We start from the raw sequence: 20130 nt of genomic DNA, 5'->3' as shown, positions 1-20130 counted from the left end.
CAGATACAACAAACTGCACGGGCTCATCGTCCATATTTTATATTCAAATAAAGTTTAACCATCAGGTGCACTGCTTCCATGTAGAATAATACAGCTTTTTGATCTGGTTCTTACTAATGTCTGCTGTGTAAATAACCATTTTAAGACAAACATTAGCAGGATGTGAAGTTAATGGAAATTGAAATCACAAAGAGGGTGGATATCTCAGGATGTCGCAATCAGTTTAACAAAGAAACACGTAATTTATAAAAACGTCTTCCGATAAAAGCCAGTCAGAATCCTAAGTATGTGCATTAGGCTCGGTTTAACTGTCCAATGGTGTTATTGTTAATTAATTTAGGGCCAGATGAATGATTTTATATGTAATAGGAGACAAAAAGAATGAAAAATGTAACTGACATTTTAACTGGTGGCTAATAATAATATCCAGGGAGTTCTGAGCAGCTTTTTTACTCTCTTATCTAAAACTAAACATTATTATGGGGGTGAATGTCTTTTTTTTCTTTCAGAAAAATGATGTGCAGCATCCAAAGCATTTAATGGAGAGGTTAAAAAAAACAAACATAACGTGTTCTCTTTCTTGTTTTCTGAGAGGTAAAATAAATTATCAAGAAATTAAAAACAAAAATGAAAATGGTTTTCAGAGGGAAAGTTTTTCAAATGTGGAAACAAAAGTGAAGGCAGTTTTTTTTTTAGATTCAATCTTGTACATTTTTACTTGACAGTCAACAGGTGCACAGATGCTCCTCCACTCAGCAGAGTTAATGAAGATTCAGGTGAACATGACGCTCCTCCTCAATAATAGAAGGATCAATATTGGATCAACACCAATATATAAGTTAGTCCTAAGTAAGAGACATTATTCATATTTTAAATGTATTTACACATCACGACCTCAACAAGAGACGGCAGCTGAACATGTTGAACCTGCTGGAAGAAATGACAACTTCAAACATTTAATCAGCCGAAACTGAGTCAGACCTGACAGAACCTGAAACGACGTTACTTTAGGATGTCAGCAGGGACAAGCTCAACTTTGCCAAGAGTAAAGTTTCCCCACTTCCTCAGAATTTAAACCAAACTCTTCTCATAAACTCCAGTCTCACTTGTGGTTTTTCTCCACATTTCAAAGTCTTCAGCCAGAAATCGTCGATCTTATCGGGCTCCGTTTCAGGAGCTGGTCTTCCCGGTGGGACCGAGCGTGACGGGAGGCGGCTCGATGTTGAGCTCTCCTCGGAGGTCTTCCAGTCTCTGCTCCCATCGTCTCTCGTAGAAGACGCTGAGGACGCAGCGGGACCGGCTGCCGTTCTGCAGCGCCCACGGGCCCAAAGATGTGAACAGCGACTGTAAACGGCTGAAAGAGGGCGACATGAGGGAGGAACATGTCATGAGGAAACCGTCTTGAATTGATGCGTTGTTTTTCCAGTTAATGTGTCACAACACAGTTTCCCAAACACGCAGGAAGTTTAGTCAATGTATAAAGGCTTAACAAATCACAAAAAAAGTTTTATGGGCTTTTGTTCATCAAACAGTTGAGTTTCCTCATGCGAACACAGTTGAGACTCAAAGAGGGACGTCGTCATAAATCTGCCGTGGTGTCATTCATTTACTAACCTCAAACCTTTTTGACTCTTTTCCAGAGTGTGTGTGAAAGTTCTCAGTCATCTCCATCTCAGTCAATCTGAGTTTGATCTCAAGGCAACTGGACTTCTTCACAACCAAAGAGGCCTTTCGGTTAAAACCAAGATCTGCGTCCAGTGTTTTTACTTTTCTGGCAATCAGTAATTCTTTTATTCTGATCGACTGTGAACAGTTCAAATTCTTTCTCCATATTCTACATGTTGAGTATCACTATCATTCAGTGGCATCAAACATAAGAGCTGGACTGAAGTCTACTGTGAAGGTTTACAACATGTCTGTAATAATTTATTATTATGATGAATTCATTCTTTAGACATCTCTTTGGCATGTTGTCACGTGAACAACATGCAGCAGAGCGACGCAGAGGACAAATTCCTTCCAGTGAAGTCTGTCGGAAAAAATGTGCTCTGCAAATATTTAGAAAAGTATCCTCCCTGAAAAGGGTTGTAAACAGTGTCGGGGTCAGATCAGAGGCAGTTTGTATGAACGTTGTTTGTAGTCATAGAGAAGATTTGCCATTGAGTCACTCAAACTGCAACTAACTAGACTTCTAATCTAGAGAAGGTCGTTGACGTGTTGGTGGTCCGGCGCTGTGGTGTGAGTGTAGAAGGGTATTTTACCTTCCACGGAGCCGAAGTGGCCCCAAAGCAGCTCCAAGAGCGCACATCGGAAGCCCCGTCTGAGCAGCTTCAAACCACTTCACTGCCACTTCGCCTGAAAACAGACAAAAAAAACATGCAAATGAATTATGAGAAGAGGAGAAAGAACCAGAAGTCAGTCAGCAGAAGAGAAGAACTTCTGCAATTAAGATCTATTTCTGATAGAGAATCACTCCACTAAAATGACGTCAGCAAAAGTGAGAGCACAGATCAACATTTTATAATAAAAAGGGCTTTGAAATGCTGAAAATGCATAAAAACAACTGAGCGAGAAAACGTGGGAAACACATTGAAGTTCAGGTGTGTGACTCCAGTTGTGGCCTTCAACTGGCAGCGATTGTTCCTCAGTAGACACAGTATTTCTGTCTGAGACTTTATCATATCATAAATAATGTATTGTACAAAGTCACCGAGTCCCTAAAAACAAAACAATCTGATTCTGTGGATGCCAAACTTCGCCGGATCGTGTTGGGCTGCTAAACGTGACTCACCCAGCATGTTGGTAGGCATTCCCAGTAAAGTGTGCAGCAAGTCATGCACCTCTCTGTATCTTTGCATAATGTAAGCGAGCTCTTCATTGTCCACGAACTTCACGTCTGCCCTCGAGTCAGGGGTCACGTGCTTGGAGGATAAAAATGCAAAACGAGAAAGTGAAAATGATGACGAAGATATAAAGAAATGAATTGTGTCAACAAAATATTTCTTTCTGCGTGGATTTTCACAACACGTCAGCGGACGCTCACGTTGTCCTCCAGAAAGCGAAGGTATTCCCTCCCGAAGGAACCGTCCGGCAGCGACGCCATCGCTGTCAGGTCGAGTGTAGACAGCCGGATCCTCGGCCTTTCTCTGCAATAATATATATATATATATATATATATATATATATATATACATATATATATATATATATTATATAATGTTTATTTATTAACCGGAGAGAGAAGTTTTTTTCTTTTTAGAAGTCCCTTAATCCAAAAGTTACCAAATAGTGTAACTACATGGACTCACGACAGGATGGTGAGGCCTTCAGGGTCGTTCCTCATCCTGTCCCTGAGCTTCAGGAGCGCCAGGTGTCCCGTCGTCTCTCCGAGCACCGCAACCATGTCTGAAAAGTACACGCTGAGTTTTATACAATTAAATGATGATATATGTACAATAATAAAGAGATTTTCAAAGAATGCACAACCTCCTAATTAATGGCCTCGAAATTGAACTTGAAGAGTCTCAGATGTGTTTCGTTGAGAATATTCGTGTGCAGTTTGTCTTAAAGGAGAGTTTCCTTTTCTGCAGATACTTGGATTTACAGTAATCTGCTAAATTATTCAGACCAGGTGATGCTAAACAATGGCGGTTGGGATTAGACAAAACACACTTCCACCTGAAGCTATGACTAAAACTCAGATGACAGGTGTCAGTTCTCTTTTTCCTTTGTGAGAGTTTCGAGGCACCGTTGTATTCACTCTCAATACTCCAAACGGTCCACAGGGAATAAAAGCTTCAGAGTGGCGAAATGTCCCTTAAAACAAAATCCATGTAAAAGAAACAAAGTTGTTGAGCTGAGTTTGAAGGTTCACTCTTCACCTTGGAAACAGCAGTTTCACCAAATATTCTTTTGTTAAAGTTTCACTTGGGTTTTTTTTATGTTCTTTTGTCTTTTAGAGCTTTAAGACACATTTTTGCAAACCCCATTCACTAATACGAGGCGGGATGCAACTTTTAGGTCTTTAAATTTCCACTTAAGCAAGTGGGATGGATATTGTTTTTTCGAAAAAGCAATCAAACGTGTAATTTTAATGAATTTTAAAGGTGGGGTTTGAGACAGCATCCTCAAGAGGCTCTACATTTCCCAGGAAGTCAAATCGTGAGATAATTTTTTTTGTTTTTTTAAAAGGACAGGTGCAATATGAACCTCATGCTGATGGCATGCGGGTCTCACCATGTCTGTAGGGGTTCTGCAGCGCCGCCACACCCGACCCGACAGCCAGCAGGGCCTTCTGGATGGGGGTGGTGGGGATGTGTCCCGGATACAGCCCATCGTAGCTGCTGTACGTCAGGTGTGCACACACTGCTGAGACAAAGCCGTGATTTAACGATGACGCCTTACAGGAAATGGTGCACATGGTATGAAGGTATTGCTGTGTCATTATTATGAAAGCAAAAAAAAAAAAAAAAAAAAATGTCTCGCACTGCAATTCAAAAATCAAGTAAAAATATATAAACTGAGAATTAAATTATTTGCACTGCAAACAAATGTGCTCTGACAGTTTTGTTAGTTTTGGTCCCAGAATGAAGAAGTTTGCTTATCGCTGTGGTCTGCTGGGGGAGCAGCATTAGAGCCGGAGACACCAACAGACTTAACAAACTGGTTAAGAAGGCCGGCTCCATCATCGGCTACAAACTGGATAGTCTGGAAAAGGTGGTGGAGAGGAGGACGCTGAACAAACTATTGTCCATATTGGATAATCCTGACCACCCTCTCCACCACCTGCTGCAGGGACAGTGGAGGACGTTCTCCAAAAGATTCCTCCAGCTGCTGTCACAAGGACAGATACAGGAGATCATTCCAGATACAGGAGATCATTCCTGATACAGGAGATCGTTCCTGATACAGCAGATCGTTCCAGATACAGGAGATCGTTCCAGATACAGGAGATCATTCCTGATACAGGAGATCATTCCAGATACAGGAGATCATTCCTGATACAGCAGATCATTCCTGATACAGGAGATCATTCCTGATCCAGGAGATCATTCCTGATCCAGGAGATCATTCCAGATACAGGAGATCATTCCAGATACAGGAGATCATTCCTGATACAGGAGATCATTCCTGATACAGCAGATCATTCCTGATACAGGAGATCATTCCTGATCCAGGAGATCATTCCTGATACAGGAGATCATTCCTGCCGACCACAGTAAGACTAAACAATAACTCACCTCTGGCAAAATCCATCACACAACAATAACACCGTTGACTGTGTTTCTTGGTTGTTTGTATATAATATATATAGATATATATATATACTGTACTGTATATACTGTGCATTTTATATTTTTTACTGCTATCTACTGCTATTTTATTGCTTTCTATTATTATCTTATTGCTTCCTGCCTAACCTAACCTGACCTAACCTAACCTGACCTAACCTGACCTGACCTAACCTAACATAACCTGACCTAACCTAACCTGACCTAACCTGACCTGACCTAACCTAACATAACCTGACCTAACCTACCCTAACTTACCCTAAACCAAACTAACCTAACCTACCCTAAACTAACCTAACCTAACCAACCTAACCTTATGAAACTCGACTTTGTGGCTGTAAATTGAAAAGCTTGGCTCTCCAGGTAAAACGCTTGTAGTGAAGAAAGTGGACGGAGACGCTGGAGACGAGTTTCTATTGGTGGATTGAGCCAGCGTGGCCACGCCCCCTTCTTCTTTGTAAACAGCTGTGACCAAAAACTAACAAAACTGGAAGAGCAAATTTCGGTAAGTTTGCAGAAAACCAGGGACGAGAGTTCACGACTCGCACGTCCAATTTAACCGGATAAAGTTAACTTGTCCATTTCCTGTCCAGGAAACAACTCGAGCCTTGAAACCATTTCCGTGACTCCGACTGTAATTTAAAGTGCTCGTGCAGCTGAAGCTTCGTCGTAACTGCATTTCGATATTAAATCGGATAACGTATCTCTGTAATTATGATTATTTATTTGTTTAAACAGTAAGAGTAAACAGCATGCCTTTTTAAAGTCATACCTTTTGCTATTAAGTCGCATCGTTGTTGTTTTAACCGCAACCCTCGAAACGGTTTAACAGCGAGAAGCCACATTTTTTTTTTTTTTTTTTTTTTTTTGCAAAACTGCGCATGCGTCGGAAACAGAGCACTCGTTGTTATCGAAGCAGCGGCTGAAGCGGGCGGGGATAGTTTGATTTCACCGTAAAGAAACACCGACACCGCCCTCGTTCAGGGTTTATCAGAAAACATCTTGTGAGAACTGTAAACACTGAACCAAAGGGCGCGATGCCCTTCTCTCTCGCCCGTTATGAGTTTCGTTTCCCCGCCTCAGACTCGGCATCGAGACGCCAAGGTTAGTAAGCCAAGCTCTCCCTCCACACCAGTGAGTTAGCAGTTGGCCCGCGGAGAAATTAATTAATCTCACTAAATCTAACTTATAAAACAGTCCCGGTTTAATTCAGCGTTAACGTGGGCTGCTGAAAGTTGCGTAATTACTTTACACGGAATAACAAGCGTCGTTGTTCGTTTGTGAAGCAAATAACACAAATGCAGAAATAATATTAATAAAAAAAATTTAAAAATAATAATAATATGGTACTCGTGGAAGTTATTGTGACTTCGTGAAGGTATAAAATCCAAAGAAGGGAATCAGTCGTGAACTTTATATGTCTGCTGCATGATGACGTGTTCAGCGGGTGTAACTTAAATAGTGAGTTCAGGGAGGCGCTTCGTTTAAGGCTCCCTGAAAACTCGGTGAGTACGCATTCCCATTTTGGTTGTAGTGTTGTTGTACACGTCGGCAAAGAAGCTCCGAGAATCCGTGAAGGAGTGAAAGTTAAAGTTAAACGGACATATTGGGTCAGAACATGTGCACAGAAAACGGGGGTCAACATCCCCGCAGCAGGTCCGCCTGCAGGAGCAGCTGTCGGGGACGGAAGCATGAAGACTTCTGCTGTATTTTATTTGGGACTTTTTTTTATTTTATTATTAGTGATAATTGGAGTTACTTCTGTCAAACTATTTAGCCCATAGTTTGAGTCACTTCATGTGTACAGTTTTTATATAAATAAAATTGCGTTGAATTCGTCTTTGACAAAGAGAGTCAGTGAAAGGGTTTCTACATTACGACCGCCTGATCTAATGGTTGTTGTTTTTATTGATTTATAATTGCTCCCCTGTTGGAGTTTCTATGGAAACCTGAAGCTCGTGTATGTTCTCTGGAGACTGAAGTGTTGAATGATTAACCTGGTTAGGTGTGCCTCCACCATGAGTCTTTCACATGGTGCAACAGCTGATGAAACATTGGTGGTTGTGTAACTTTGACTTTAGTCAGAATTACTGTAGAAAAGAGGAAAGCAGTCTTGGGTTTTCCAACTTAACTAAGTTGTTGTTTTTTTCTCCTTTTTTCCTCTTGAAGTTGATATAAAATAATCCAGTGAGTTCAACTGAATATTTACAAATATTTCTAGGAAATTTAATATAAGTTAATTGATATTGCTGTTTAAGGGGACTGAAGTAAATAATTTAAAATGAGCATATTGCAGGATTTTACACATTAAACTTGTGTTAGCAGAAGTGCTTTAAGATGTTAATTGAATGGAGCTGAACAGATTGTCAGCAGCTTGAATGTTCACTATTGTTCCTAAAGTCTCATGAGAACTTAAGTTTTGTGGGTCATCAGGTTTGGATTGTATGACCATGAAATACGAGGCTGTGGTCTTGACTGTTACTGACATGAAGACGTGTTTAATTTGCTTTCATTACATTTCTCTGTTTTTGCTGTTTAGGTTTTGATCCAATAAGCAAATAACTTCAGGGAAATGATGTAATGTGAATATATGATATTTAGTTCCTCCGTGTGGAAGCTGGCAGCTGGTTTCACATTTTATAAAAAGGCTGAGATGGAACATCTTGTTTTGTCAGTCTGGCATTAAATAGATTTATGGGTGTTCCACTTTGTTCTTTCAAGGACGGTATTTATTTAATTCATGATTGTTCTCTTAGGTTTGTTTAAGATTTGCATTTCAGTTAGAGTTCATCAGCTTTTGTTGTGCAAGTTAAAACCAGACAAACTTCATATTATGAATCAACTTGAGCCTACAAGCAGAGAGGCTTCATTAACGTGTCATTTCATGCAAAGTTGCAGCCTTTTTCAGGAACACTTGCATAAATTATATGTTGTATCATTGGTAGTCTATAATTTTCTAAATTAATGGCCTGTTTTTTGCCGGTCAGACGGTGGGTGTGCCGAATCTAATTCTATAATGACATCTGCTGGTCATGGAGAAAAACAAAACCAACACTCCTACTTATGTTTCCACAAGGGGAACTTTTATTTTTTTTTTACGGTAAATGATGTATGACAACTAGAATACACATTTATATCACGCGCGTGTTTTAGGAATGAATTTGAAGAGATGACGCACAACATCCTTGTTGTGCATCACTACCCTCCTCTGTTTTAATCTGGTCATATGATAAATGGAAATATTCTGCGGCTGCTTCCCGTGACCTCGCCGAGTTCTGGTTATACTGGACGGTGTGGTTTTATAATCCAACTGGCAACAGACCTTCAGAGAGGCTTTTGTTTCTTGGTTTCACAGAGCAATTAGTAAGTTGTTTATATTGACGACAAACCCGCCGGAGACCTGCGACTTCATTTAGTCTGTTGCACCTGCAGACGTGTTCGGTTTGCCACGACGATGGAAATCATTTTCACCGCAGCTTTAAATTGAATTGAACATTTTTCTGTTCACATAAAGATCAAATATACGAATAAGTCGCCCGGTTGAAATCGTTTGGGAATCACGTTGTACTCCATGTAAAACGTAACACATAGATCAGACAACCACTAGATGGCAGACAAGCATTATTACTATAATTACCCAAGTTACGTATTCATAAATTCCTACTTTTTAAGTAGAAACTGGTGATTTCAGAACGAACCAGTGCGTCGGTTGGGACCGTCTGGGTGTTTTTAAAATCCCCCGTTAAGTACAAATACAGATGTTGAACACATGGCGGCCCGTAACTACAGCAACAGGTTGTTGTTGTTTGTTGTTGTTGTTTGCATGATTTCTTGTTCTTCAGGGAGATTTTTGTGGGTCGAACCGGCTTTTTGACTTTCTGCTTCTACTGGATTTTCTGAAAGTTTAGACAGACACAAAGTTAAAAGTTGAACCGTTTCTGGGTGGCGACATTTCAGAATTGTTTACAGAAAAGGATGTCAGATGAGGAAGTTCGAGTTCACGACTTCCTTTTTTCTCTGAATCAACACGGAAATCTCTCTTTGCAGCGTGGCTTTGTCTTTGCAGTTAATCCAATCAGCATGTGTACATTATTGAGAAACTAATCAGACCAATCTCTCGTGAGTAAGAATATATTTGTACAAATGAGAATCTCTTTCCCGTGAGAGCCAACTTTTGCCCCGTTATCTCCAATCTGCATGTGTGACAGAAAACATGCTTTCATTTAGCTCTTTATTGCCCTCTTGCATGTAAAATGCATAAGTTAATGTATACGAGTTGAAAACATCGTCACTGCAGGATTGGCTGCAACAATTAAGACAGAAACTATTGATCAGGCCTAAACTCGTAAACATAATTACTTTTTTGCACCATCTTGGAGTCACTTTTTGCCTTTTGATCCCATAATATCCTCCACGGATTCACAGCACAAGAAACAACCCTGTTTTGTTCTGTATTAGTTGCACAAAGGTTCCTCTGCAGCCTCAGGTGTTTTACATCTTTTTGAATTGGATGCAAAAACCAAGGGCAGTTTGCATTTTATGGTTTTACGACCATTGATTATCCCTTCATCATTTGGCTGTGAGATGCAAGGTGTGATTTTGGCTGTTGACTTCAACCCTAACCCAGTTAAGAGGGCCTCAAAGACACCCACAATGACATCAGCCTTATATTCTTACTTGGCAATCATTTGCTTAAAGGCTTTGAAGCTGCTCACACTGATCTTTGTAAATTACTGGTGACTTTGTAGTAATGAGGGGAAAACACAGCGCAGTGGGAAGTGATGTGTTCTCAGTTTCTGATGCACGGAGGCAATAAAGTGTCGTTTTGTGTGTCGTTCACCCACAGAAAATATTACCAGATTAATGGAGGATAATGGCGCGCATCTCCATGGAGTGTTCCAGCTCGTTGCCGGGGATCCCCCTCAGCGTGCTGTCGGTGCCCATGGAGAATAAGTACAAGTGCCAGCAGTGCCTCCAAATCCTGAGGAAGCCCGTCCAGGCTCAATGCGGCCATCGCTTCTGCGTCCACTGCTTCAAGCAGCTCACCAGGTAGACCGGAGGTCCTGAGACCACGCAAACCTCCCCTCCTCCTTCCCCTCTAACGCTTCCCTTCTTCCTGGACATGCTTCAGCACATTCCTGCGTTCCTCTTTCTGCTGGGAATTTTGTTTGCACCCTGAGATTTGCTTACTGAATGCAAGACTCATCTCTCACATGACTGGACTTTTCAAAACCCGATAACTCACAAGGATGTGACCACGCTGAGTCATGCTGAAGGTGTCCATCATTTTTCTTTCCCAATTCTTCTCCCCGTCACTGATTCACCAGCTGTTTTATTGATGCATGATTATTCATCGTAAACACACCTCATGTTTAATGGCTCCTTGAGAATATCGTTAAACATGATATGACAGAAAATGTTGAAATTGACTGAAAATGAAATCGTTTTAACTAAAAGCCCGACTGATCTGTTGGCTCACCGATTTTTTTTTTTCAATATTGGCCCTTATTTTTAGTTTTTTATGTAGTTATTTATAATCATTAAATTCCAAGTGAAGTTAGTGAACTGATTTCAGTGTGGACACAAATCTTTGTAATATCCTGCGTCTATCACGTATCTTTTATAACAAAAACATGCAAAAAACTGTGTGTTTCTATTCATAGAATAGATATCCCCTACTCCCTAATATCGGTACATCCAGCATCAGTCGAGCTCCCACCAAACCAGATACACATCAATCAACAATCAAATAAAGTAAACTAAACCTCGAAAACACGTATATACCCGAGTCTTATTTCCTTAATCTTCCAAAAATGTGCTCGACAGCAGAAAGCGGTCGTGAACGTGAATCCTGTCGTTGCTTTTGTCTTGTGAATTTCATGAAAAGCCGCATTTCACGTGTTTAAAAACCACCCGTGACGGTTGCATGTAAATTCTGCATGTGGTAACTGCGCACGTGCTTCTTTTTTTTTATGTTTACGTGTCTTTCTATAGTTGTGAGGACAATCACGTGACGTGAGGACATTTACGGTGGACCTCACAGCAGACTTTATGGTTGATGTTAGACTAGGTTGGGTTGAGGGACTAGGAGGGAATGCATTATGTCAATGAGTGTCCTCATAAAGGTAGAAAGACAGGATTTCTGTGTTTGTAGTGTGTGATTCATGTATTTGTCCTCAGGCGTGGTAAAAGCAAACGCATCGACGTGCCCGCTGGCACAAAGCCGCGAGCTTCTTTCACTGCGTTGACAAACAACAGGTCTTATTTTCCGCTGCGGTCCGTGTTGGTCAACGCAGCTGGTCCAGTAATGGATCAGCCAGGAAGTTGTTGCCGACTGCTGGTGCCAATCAGCTGTTTTTTGTTTTTGTTTTACGATCAAGTCACGAACCTGTTTTGTTTGTCAGTTGTGGCCCAAAACCTTGTGAAGCCTGCCAGCAGGAGGAGATATATGAGGAACCTATTTCCATTCTGAACAGCAATGAGGTAAGGGATGAAATATGATGCATTCAAGTGATACTGTTAACGTAGGACTAAAACTATGACTGCAATGTAGAGGAGGGTCCCCCCCCCCCCTCACCACACAATGCAGCCCACTCTGTCTGCATGTTATTACAATTAGTGCCTGTATGAGTTCACTGAGTTCTTTGTTCTTGCTCCCCCCCTCCACCCTCTCCACCCTCTCCACCCTCTCCACCCCCACCAGGCATTCCCAGACAACGCGGCGGGTCGAGAGATAGCGAGTCTGCCTGCCAGGTGTCTGAATCCGAGCTGCAGCTGGACCGGATCTATCAAAGAGTACGAGGTGAAGTATAAAGTTCTCCTTCCTCTGGTGATGTCACGGCTGCGTCCTACTGGAGTATCTATCCCATAATAAGCCTCATAAAGATCATTTTTCCTTTACGACTTGAAAGCACACTGGCAGCACTTTGTTGACCATGTAACCCGACCCGTATCCTGTTTTCCGGGATCTCGTTTTATCCCCTTCAGCCAATCGGCCGTTACCACGTGCAGAACAAAGAGCGCTTGAGAAGCAGGAAGTGAAACAGGCGGGTTGGAAATTCCCCTCCTAACAGCTCACTTATCAACAACAGCTCTGTGGAAAGTACCGGCATGACACGGACCATTTATCTCGGGAGTAGCGTGACCGCCCAGGGGCGGCTTCAGCTGACCGTTAACCATAAAGTTCAAGCTGAAGGACAGAGAACAGGATCAGCTGTGGATGGACGGGGATCTCCAGAAAAGGCTGTTTGAGTGTTTGACTGAAGGCTGTCTGTGGTTTTGTTAATTAAAGAGGCGACTTCTGTGTTGGAGGATGTTTACGGATGTTTGTGTGGGTTCAGTCTTATTATAGCTGCTCTAGATCTCTAGATCTAGATCACATCCTGGAACATTCCTCAGAATGAGATGTTGGCGATTTCGTCTGCGTGCTTTGACCCTAAAACCTCCGATTGGACTTCTCGTTCCAAGAAACCAAAAGCGCATCGTGCTTTTGTTGCGTCACGATAAACGACGACTGCGGTTCTGTGCGATACACCCACACGTCTGTGTGTCTTTTATAATGTTTTGTGGGTCACGGTGTCGAACGCAGCGAGCAGTACACACCCAAACCGAAAACCTCAGCCGGCTGGAAAAACTGGCGAAGCTTTGTGGCGTTGGGGCGTCGCGGGGATCCGACTCAAAACTCCTGAATATGATTCATTTCTATTTTGACTGTTCGGGTTGAGATCTGTGGGCGAAGCGTTTCTGAAAAGACTCGAATCGAAAAAACGTGCTCGACCTACCTGACCTTCATCTCGCTCTGCAGCTCCTGTGATATCAGTCAGTTGTTATTCTGAAACAACTTCCTTGTCTGTAAGCCCCACCTCTCCACCTCACAGTAGCTCCGCCCCTTTTACGTTTCCCCCTATTTTTTTAACTATTATGTCAGATTTGTTTTGTACTTCCAGTTATAACTTCTCTTTTTTTGTAGTTTTATTTCTACATTTCTCGAACTTCCTATTTCGGTTTTGACCTCAGACATCTGAGAAACTTTACTGACTTAGTATTTTTTTTTTTTTAAACAATAATTGAGTAAGAATTATTTCTCCCTATTGGGTTACAGAAAAAAAAACATCTGAATTATATTGATATTTAAACAATCACAGAATAATAATGACTTTATATCTCTTTTATGATCCAATCAGTGAACTGCGTTTACCTTAAAGCTGCTTTTTATTTGGCTGTTTTCGATTAAATCAAATGATTATGTAAAAGAAAAGCCGCCTGTTTTTCCACATTGCAGCTGTCAACACATCCTGTCCTACAACTTCAAACTGCTTTTGTGCAACGGATTTATTTTCACAAGCAATGAAGCGGCATCTTTTATACAACTGACAAAAGGTCGACAGGTGTTCCCATAATGCAGTTTGACCTGTGCAGTCAAATAACCGTGGATATTATCTTTTGGAAGATAATGGATGCCAGACACACCTGCTGTTCGTTCATGAGAAGAGCACAGATAATGATAATGATGATGATAATAATAGATTTTTATTTTTATTTTTTCAGGCTCAGCACGAAGGCTGCTGCGAGTTCGAGCAGATAAAATGCGACGCCTGCCAAAACCTCATCCTCCGTACGGAGAAGGACAAACACAACGAGAGGGAATGCGAAGCGCGAACTCTCAACTGCAAGTACTGCAAAGTGACCTTCAACTTCAAAGAGATCAAGGTGAGAAACGCAGATCGTGACGCGCTCGCCGGTCGCGTCGACGTAAACGAACTCCCAAAATGTAAGATCCGACGTCTCCGTGTGTTTCAGGCCCACGACGAGATCTGTGCGAAGTTTCCTGTACAATGCAAAGACTGCGGCAAGAAGAAGATCCCGAGAGAAAAGGTTTGAGCCGTCACTCAAGTTATCCTTTAACCTCGTTTGCACGAATCACAAGAAATGGACTAATAAAGTTTCACGTTGTGAAAAGTGAAAGTTGTCTGTCTGTCTCTGTTTGACCATGAGTTTCCTTCTGACTGAAACTCTCGTGAGTCACTTTCACTTCCACGTTTGACTGACATTTCCTTTTTGTCCACCTTTTGTCCTCCAGTTCAACGACCACATCAAGTCCTGCGCCAAGTCCAAGAGCGCCTGCGCATTCAGTGAAGCCGGCTGCAAATTTGTGGTACGTACAGTGAACTGATATAAATAATATTAACGCCCTTTAAAAGGAGCAGGTTGAGTCTTTATATCCACTAAATATGCAGCATAAAGACTGAAAACGGGTTTCCTGGCTCTGAAGGTAACGAAATCACGTCGACAAGCCGAACAGACCTACGCTAGCCGTTTCCCTCCGTTTCCAGTCTTTATGCTAAGCTACGCTAACCGACTCCAAAGGGACGTTATCTTGTAACTCGGCTGGAGTCGGCATGTTTCTACGGTTACGGTCACTACTTCATCGCTGAAAGCTTCCTGGATCATTTCTGGAGTCTGACGAGCTCTCAAATAATAATAATGCTCAAGTGTTTTTCCATCCATCCATTATTTATACCCACTTTATCCTGAACCTGGTCTCCAATCCCAGCTCGGGTGTCTTTGACATCTTTGGGTGTCATGTGACAGATTTGCCTCGTGGCTGTGGGCGGGGCTAAGTTTGACAAATGCACCAATCAGAGCTGAGCATCATTTAAACCACAAAATGTACTGATGCTTGAAGGAGGTTGGGTTATTTTATGTTGCTGGGAAGCGGTTAAGCCACCCGACCCGCCTTAGAAACAGGTTTCTGTGAATCCTTTTCAAACTGTCAGCTAAAACAGTCAATTTATCCAACGAGCTTCTGCATAACACAGAAGGGAATTTACAAACACACCCCGTTGTCCTGGAAGTGTTTCAACTTTCTCCAAACACACTTTTAACCATCTAGATTAAAAAAAAAAAATCAGCACACTCAACGATAAACATGATTTTTAACCTGTTTCCTAAAATACTCCCCCCTTTTATAAATAAGGATGTCCTGCTAAATATTATAATACATCTTGGGAAATGTGGGAGATTAATTACATGTTAATGTTTTCAAAGAACAGAGGGATGAAAGGCCTGAGCAGAACATCCAGGGCTGATCGGAGGGTTGTATTTAGTAAACTTCCTTTTTCCCACGAGAAAGCTGGAAAATCCCCGTTTTATTTTATTTTTAAACGGGAGAGTCGCTACGGATGAAAACACGCGTCCTTATTTGGTGAAGTTTTGTCGCTGCCGAACGGATCTGCGGTCAGATCGACGGCGTGGACGGAGGCCGGTTTTGGACGCAAGTTCTGGCGACGGATGAAACCGGGCCGGAGCGTTTGAAGTCGCCGGTCAATAAGCTCGGCCGTGTTTCCTCTTCCTCCCTCTCAGATCGAGAACGGGAAGCTGAGCGACCACGAGCACAGCAGCACCGTGGAGCACCTGCGTCTGCTGCTGCCGATGGTGCTGTCGGTGGCCCGGACGCGTCCCGAGCCCGCCGGGCCCGGCGAGTGGCAGGAGGACTCCGGTCTGGGTCTGTACCGGGCTCCTGAGGAGGGAGCCAGCCTGGGAGGCGGCGCCGCGGCGCCCGTGGGCTTCGAGAAAAAAGTGAGCCTCGACTTATTTCCTCGCCGCCGTTTTTTTCTCGGTTCTGAACGAGGACGTTAAAACGTTGTGTTTGGCGACAGGTGAGCGCGTTGGAGAGCATCGTGTGCGTCCTGAACCGGGAGGTGGAGCGCAGCTCGGTCACGATGGAGGCGTTCGCGCACCAACACCGCCTCGACCAGGAAAAGATCGAAAACCTGTCGAACAAAGTGCGGCAGCTGGAGAGGACGCTGAACATGAGAGACCTGCAGCTGTCCGAGACCGATCAGCTGGTGCGGGAGCTCCAGTTCTGCACCTTCGACGGGATATTCGTGTGGAAGATCTCGGACTTCTCGCGGCGCCGGCAGGACGCCGTGGGCGGACGGACGCCTGCCATGTTCTCACCGGGTAAGCAGAGCGACGTCGTCGCCACCCGTCACCCCGCCGGAGCGCTTTAATTGTACCCGTGGAGTATCGCGTGTCCCGAAGATCATGTGGTCCATATGAGCTGGAGCTTGTTGCCGCGGAAACGAGGGGATTTTCGTGTCGCTGCACCCCTTTGTTGTTCTTCAGGGAGTGTGTGTCACTCCTCTCCTCACATGACTGACTAAATTCCCCTTCTGTCTCTCTTCCTCTTCGCAGCCTTTTACTCCAGCAAGTACGGCTACAAGATGTGTCTGCGTTTGTACCTGAACGGCGACGGGACGGGTCGGGGAACACACCTGTCGCTGTTCTTCGTCGTCATGAGGGGAAAGTGCGACGCGCTGCTCAAGTGGCCGTTCAGTCAGAAGGTAGAAAAAAAACACAAAAAAAACATCGGTAACCATCAACCCGCAGCTGATCCCTTCAAACCGAAGCTGATGTTTCTCCTCCTCTTGCGCCCGTCGCCTAGGTTACGCTGATGCTGCTGGACCAGAACAACAGGGAGCACATCATCGACGCCTTCCGGCCCGACGTCACCTCGACCTCCTTCCAGCGGCCGATCAGCGAGATGAACATCGCCAGCGGCTGCCCGCTCTTCTGTCCTCTGGCCAAGCTGGCCGGCAAGAGTCCGTATCTCCGGGACGACACCATCTTCATCAAAGCCATCGTCGACCTCACGGGCTTGTAGGGGACTGTGGAAGTTTCCCCAAACAATGAGATTATTAATAGATAATAATAATACGATATAAATCTTTATACAGAAAATATGGATAAACCATATTTTTACCTAATATATATGTATATATATATATATACACACACACACATACATATATATACATATATACATATATATATATGAAATAATAGTTACTACAAGGGTGTGGAGAATCACGGTGGTGGATCTGTAATGGATATGGGCGTCCATCTTTAGTGGATCAGAAGTATCCTCAGTGATCTTGAGTCAGAAAAGCTCCTTCACGACCGAGAGGTCATCCCGACGTGACCTTATTCACATTAGCTCATAACTCTTAAGTCTTAGAACACATATTAGTATTAAACATATTGTTTTATAACAGTATATTATAATAATAATAATAATAATAATAATATTAATAATAATACTCTGCTCTTTGTTGTGTGGTTCTACGTTAACGGCACAGATATGAATCCTGTTCCCGTCCGTCAGCAAACAACTATAAACTCACAGTGCAATGACTTAAGCATATATAAGTATTAACATAACCCTGGGAGGCCAAACCTTTTCAAAATAAACCATTTTATACTGCAAATTTATTCAAAATAAAAAAAAGGAAAAATGTAAAGTTATACTTCAAATGCTGCTGTAAAAGCTTGTTGTCCCTCTGAAAAACATAAAACCACCAACTGAAGCATAATATAAGCGTGAAATACATCATATAACATTTTAATCCTGTTAAAATATATATAGTTTGTTCTTTTACTGTATGCACTTCTGGAGCCTTAATCTCCCATCTCTCTTCTCATTATAAACGGCACAAACTTTTTAGTTGTACATGTCTCCTCCGTATCAAATGATTTTAGATTTAAATGAACCTAAACCTGCAAAATGAACTTGAACCTGAATCTGTTCAATGTCATCGTGAGTGTATATTAATGTAATTTTAACATAAACACACATCCTACTGTGGAGGCCGTTCTTTGCAATAAAAGCCTTCTTCAGTAAAATACTTTCCATCCCATTATTGACGTGTTCGATCCTGACTGTGTTGAATCTTAATGATGTTTGTCGATAGGTTGTTTTGATATTTTGATTGATGTCTCATTTCAAGCATTAATACCAGACATTCGATAGGAAACAGGAAAATAATCAGCAGATTTAAAAAATAATTTGTTCTCTGCAGTTCTACAGGACCAAATGAATCCAGAACCGAGTGACACCAAGACATTACATTCATGCGAGTGTGAAACTCAACTTCTGCTTTTATCTCCGTTCACATGGTTTATATTTGACTTCTCGCTGTGAAGCGCAGCCGCTTGTAAAGGTGAGAACTTTCCACTCGAGGCGGATTCCTGCAGTCTAAATGTTCTGCAGAGACATTTGGCGCCTTTCTGATAAAACAACGGTCACATTTCATGTCACGGCTGCGTACACCTGAAGAAACGAAACTCAGATCAAACAGCTGCTTCGATAAAAAAAAACTTGGCTGCGGTGTTTTTGCTCAACTCGTGCATTCGAAGGGGAACTGCCATCTATTTCTATGTCAGAAGCTGTGACATGAAGGTACATTTTAAACTACTAGTTTCTGTCCATGTACTAATAAAACTATCTTCTTACTTCTTCAAAAGTAATGTAACTTTTTACACGTTAGTACTTTTTGACTAATTTTTCCTGACAAATGTTTTAAACTGGGCAACGAAGCAGAAAAGTTAAAAAAAAAACAAAATTTTAAACAAGTACGTGTGAAACTGACATCCTTCGACGCCGGTTCAATTTAAAAAGGAAAACCACAACTTCTGTCAGTGAGGGAAAATGTTTCCCCACAGCCACAAATAGTGATGACACATCCACAGGATGACCACAGGGTTTCCACACAGGTCTCATGACTCATTTTAAATAACTGGGGCTGGTTGCCCGGGGCAACCTATGCTTTGATTTAATTAACAGATGAAAGGAGGCGCAAATTCAAACAAGATAATTGCCCCCCCCCCCCCCAAAAAAAAAGGCTAAAAAAAAAATAAAACAAAACATTCCTGCACAGCGAAAAGATGCAAAGCAGCAGAATGATAATTACATATATATTACTTTTTAATAAAAAAAAAAAAGAATATATTCAGACAAAACCCTGTTTTTGGCTCTGACATTATCAGACAGCATCATGGACACAAACCGGAGACAGAAATCTAAATAAGAGGACTAACGGTGACAAATCATGAGAAAGCTTTGAGGGTTTCACCTTCTCGTTGTCCACAACTTTTAATACAAATAAATAAATTAAATAAAATCGCACCATGCAAAGTTTTCTGGTAGAAAAGAAGATTAATCGGACATCGTTTCAGACTTCTGGCCTTGCGGGTCATGCTTTTTATTTAAGGGGGTATGAAAAGAACAGCAGAGAACAGGACACGTGATCATAAAGATGTTATAAAAGCTGCCAAACGGGAGAAGTTCATGACTTATTACACACATGTTGAGTTGGTGAACGATCTGCTGATGAAGTGATGAATTCACGGGTTTTTCTCTCGGACGTTTCAGTCGTAATTAAAAGGTTGTTTTGTGTTTTTAAATCAGTCACAAGCTGCCGGGAAATTTTAATATTTAGCAGGTAAAGTACCTGAAACGTTGTTCATATTAAAGTGCAACTGAAAACCAAAAGTTACGGCTCACTGGTTGCTTTTTGTTTTGTTTTTTCAGAGACCGGTCCTCAAGAAAATAATGGTGAGAACGATGTGACTGTTCAGGTCAAAGATGTGCTGACAGGACTTTCAAGACGAATCTACTTTTTCTACTGAACTCGGCTTCACCGTCTTTTATACCTTCCATAAATGTCTGCGGCGACATTTTAATCTATTGTTTCAAATGAGTCACGTTTCAGCAAGGAGATATCCTACGGACCTGATAAGGTGTTCTACATTCATATATTATATCTAAATTAAAGTATTTGGTGACGTCTGTGCATCTTAGATTTCTACCTAAAGTTTTTCTTTTACTTTTTTTTTTGTCCCTCAAATCAAATAATGTCGGTGCACAATGTGCCAAAGTCAAACTTCCAATTAACGGACTTACTGTGATTATTGCAGCTTGTCTATCATAATTAAATTTGTGCCATATTAAAACAACACCATCCTTTAAGGGGATATAAAGTGAATAAATAAATAACAT

At 42.0% G+C, this 20130-nt stretch overlaps 2 protein-coding genes across 5 annotated transcripts; one reads left to right on the top strand and one right to left on the bottom strand.

Annotated features, from left to right (window-relative positions):
• Positions 1-23: 23 nt before the first annotated feature.
• coq4 (coenzyme Q4 homolog (S. cerevisiae)) lies at positions 24-6219 on the bottom strand. Of its 2 annotated transcripts, none has more exons than XM_069171979.1 (7): positions 6064-6219; positions 4237-4368; positions 3309-3405; positions 3044-3146; positions 2792-2921; positions 2262-2355; positions 24-1354 (listed from the first exon to the last, which is right to left on the bottom strand). In XM_069171979.1, the coding sequence occupies exons 1-7, from the start codon at positions 6134-6136 to the stop codon at positions 1171-1173; spliced, it is 813 nt and encodes a 270-aa protein (XP_069028080.1). In that variant the 5' UTR covers positions 6137-6219; the 3' UTR covers positions 24-1170. The 2 variants fall into 2 exon arrangements, with proteins under 2 accessions (XP_069028080.1, XP_069028090.1); XM_069171989.1 differs by having other exon boundaries at positions 4237-4365.
• On the top strand, positions 5746-18694 carry traf2b (Tnf receptor-associated factor 2b). Of its 3 annotated transcripts, none has more exons than XM_069171958.1 (11): positions 5746-5796; positions 10138-10340; positions 11696-11774; positions 11995-12093; positions 13839-14000; positions 14091-14165; positions 14371-14445; positions 15654-15869; positions 15950-16253; positions 16488-16636; positions 16738-18694. In XM_069171958.1, the coding sequence occupies exons 2-11, from the start codon at positions 10165-10167 to the stop codon at positions 16954-16956; spliced, it is 1554 nt and encodes a 517-aa protein (XP_069028059.1). In that variant the 5' UTR covers positions 5746-5796; positions 10138-10164; the 3' UTR covers positions 16957-18694. The 3 variants fall into 3 exon arrangements, with proteins under 3 accessions (XP_069028059.1, XP_069028050.1, XP_069028067.1); XM_069171949.1 differs by lacking the exon at positions 5746-5796 and adding an exon at positions 6302-6395; XM_069171966.1 differs by lacking the exon at positions 5746-5796 and adding an exon at positions 6718-6796.
• Positions 18695-20130: the final 1436 nt, after the last annotated feature.

This window comes from Embiotoca jacksoni, unplaced genomic scaffold (assembly GCF_022577435.1).
Source record: "Embiotoca jacksoni isolate LCO1_2020_lvr unplaced genomic scaffold, fEmbJac1.0.p SCAF_10, whole genome shotgun sequence".
NCBI lineage: Eukaryota > Metazoa > Chordata > Actinopteri > Embiotocidae > Embiotoca > Embiotoca jacksoni.
Note: the sequence above shows the minus strand (reverse complement) of the source record. Positions and strands in the feature narration are given on the sequence as shown.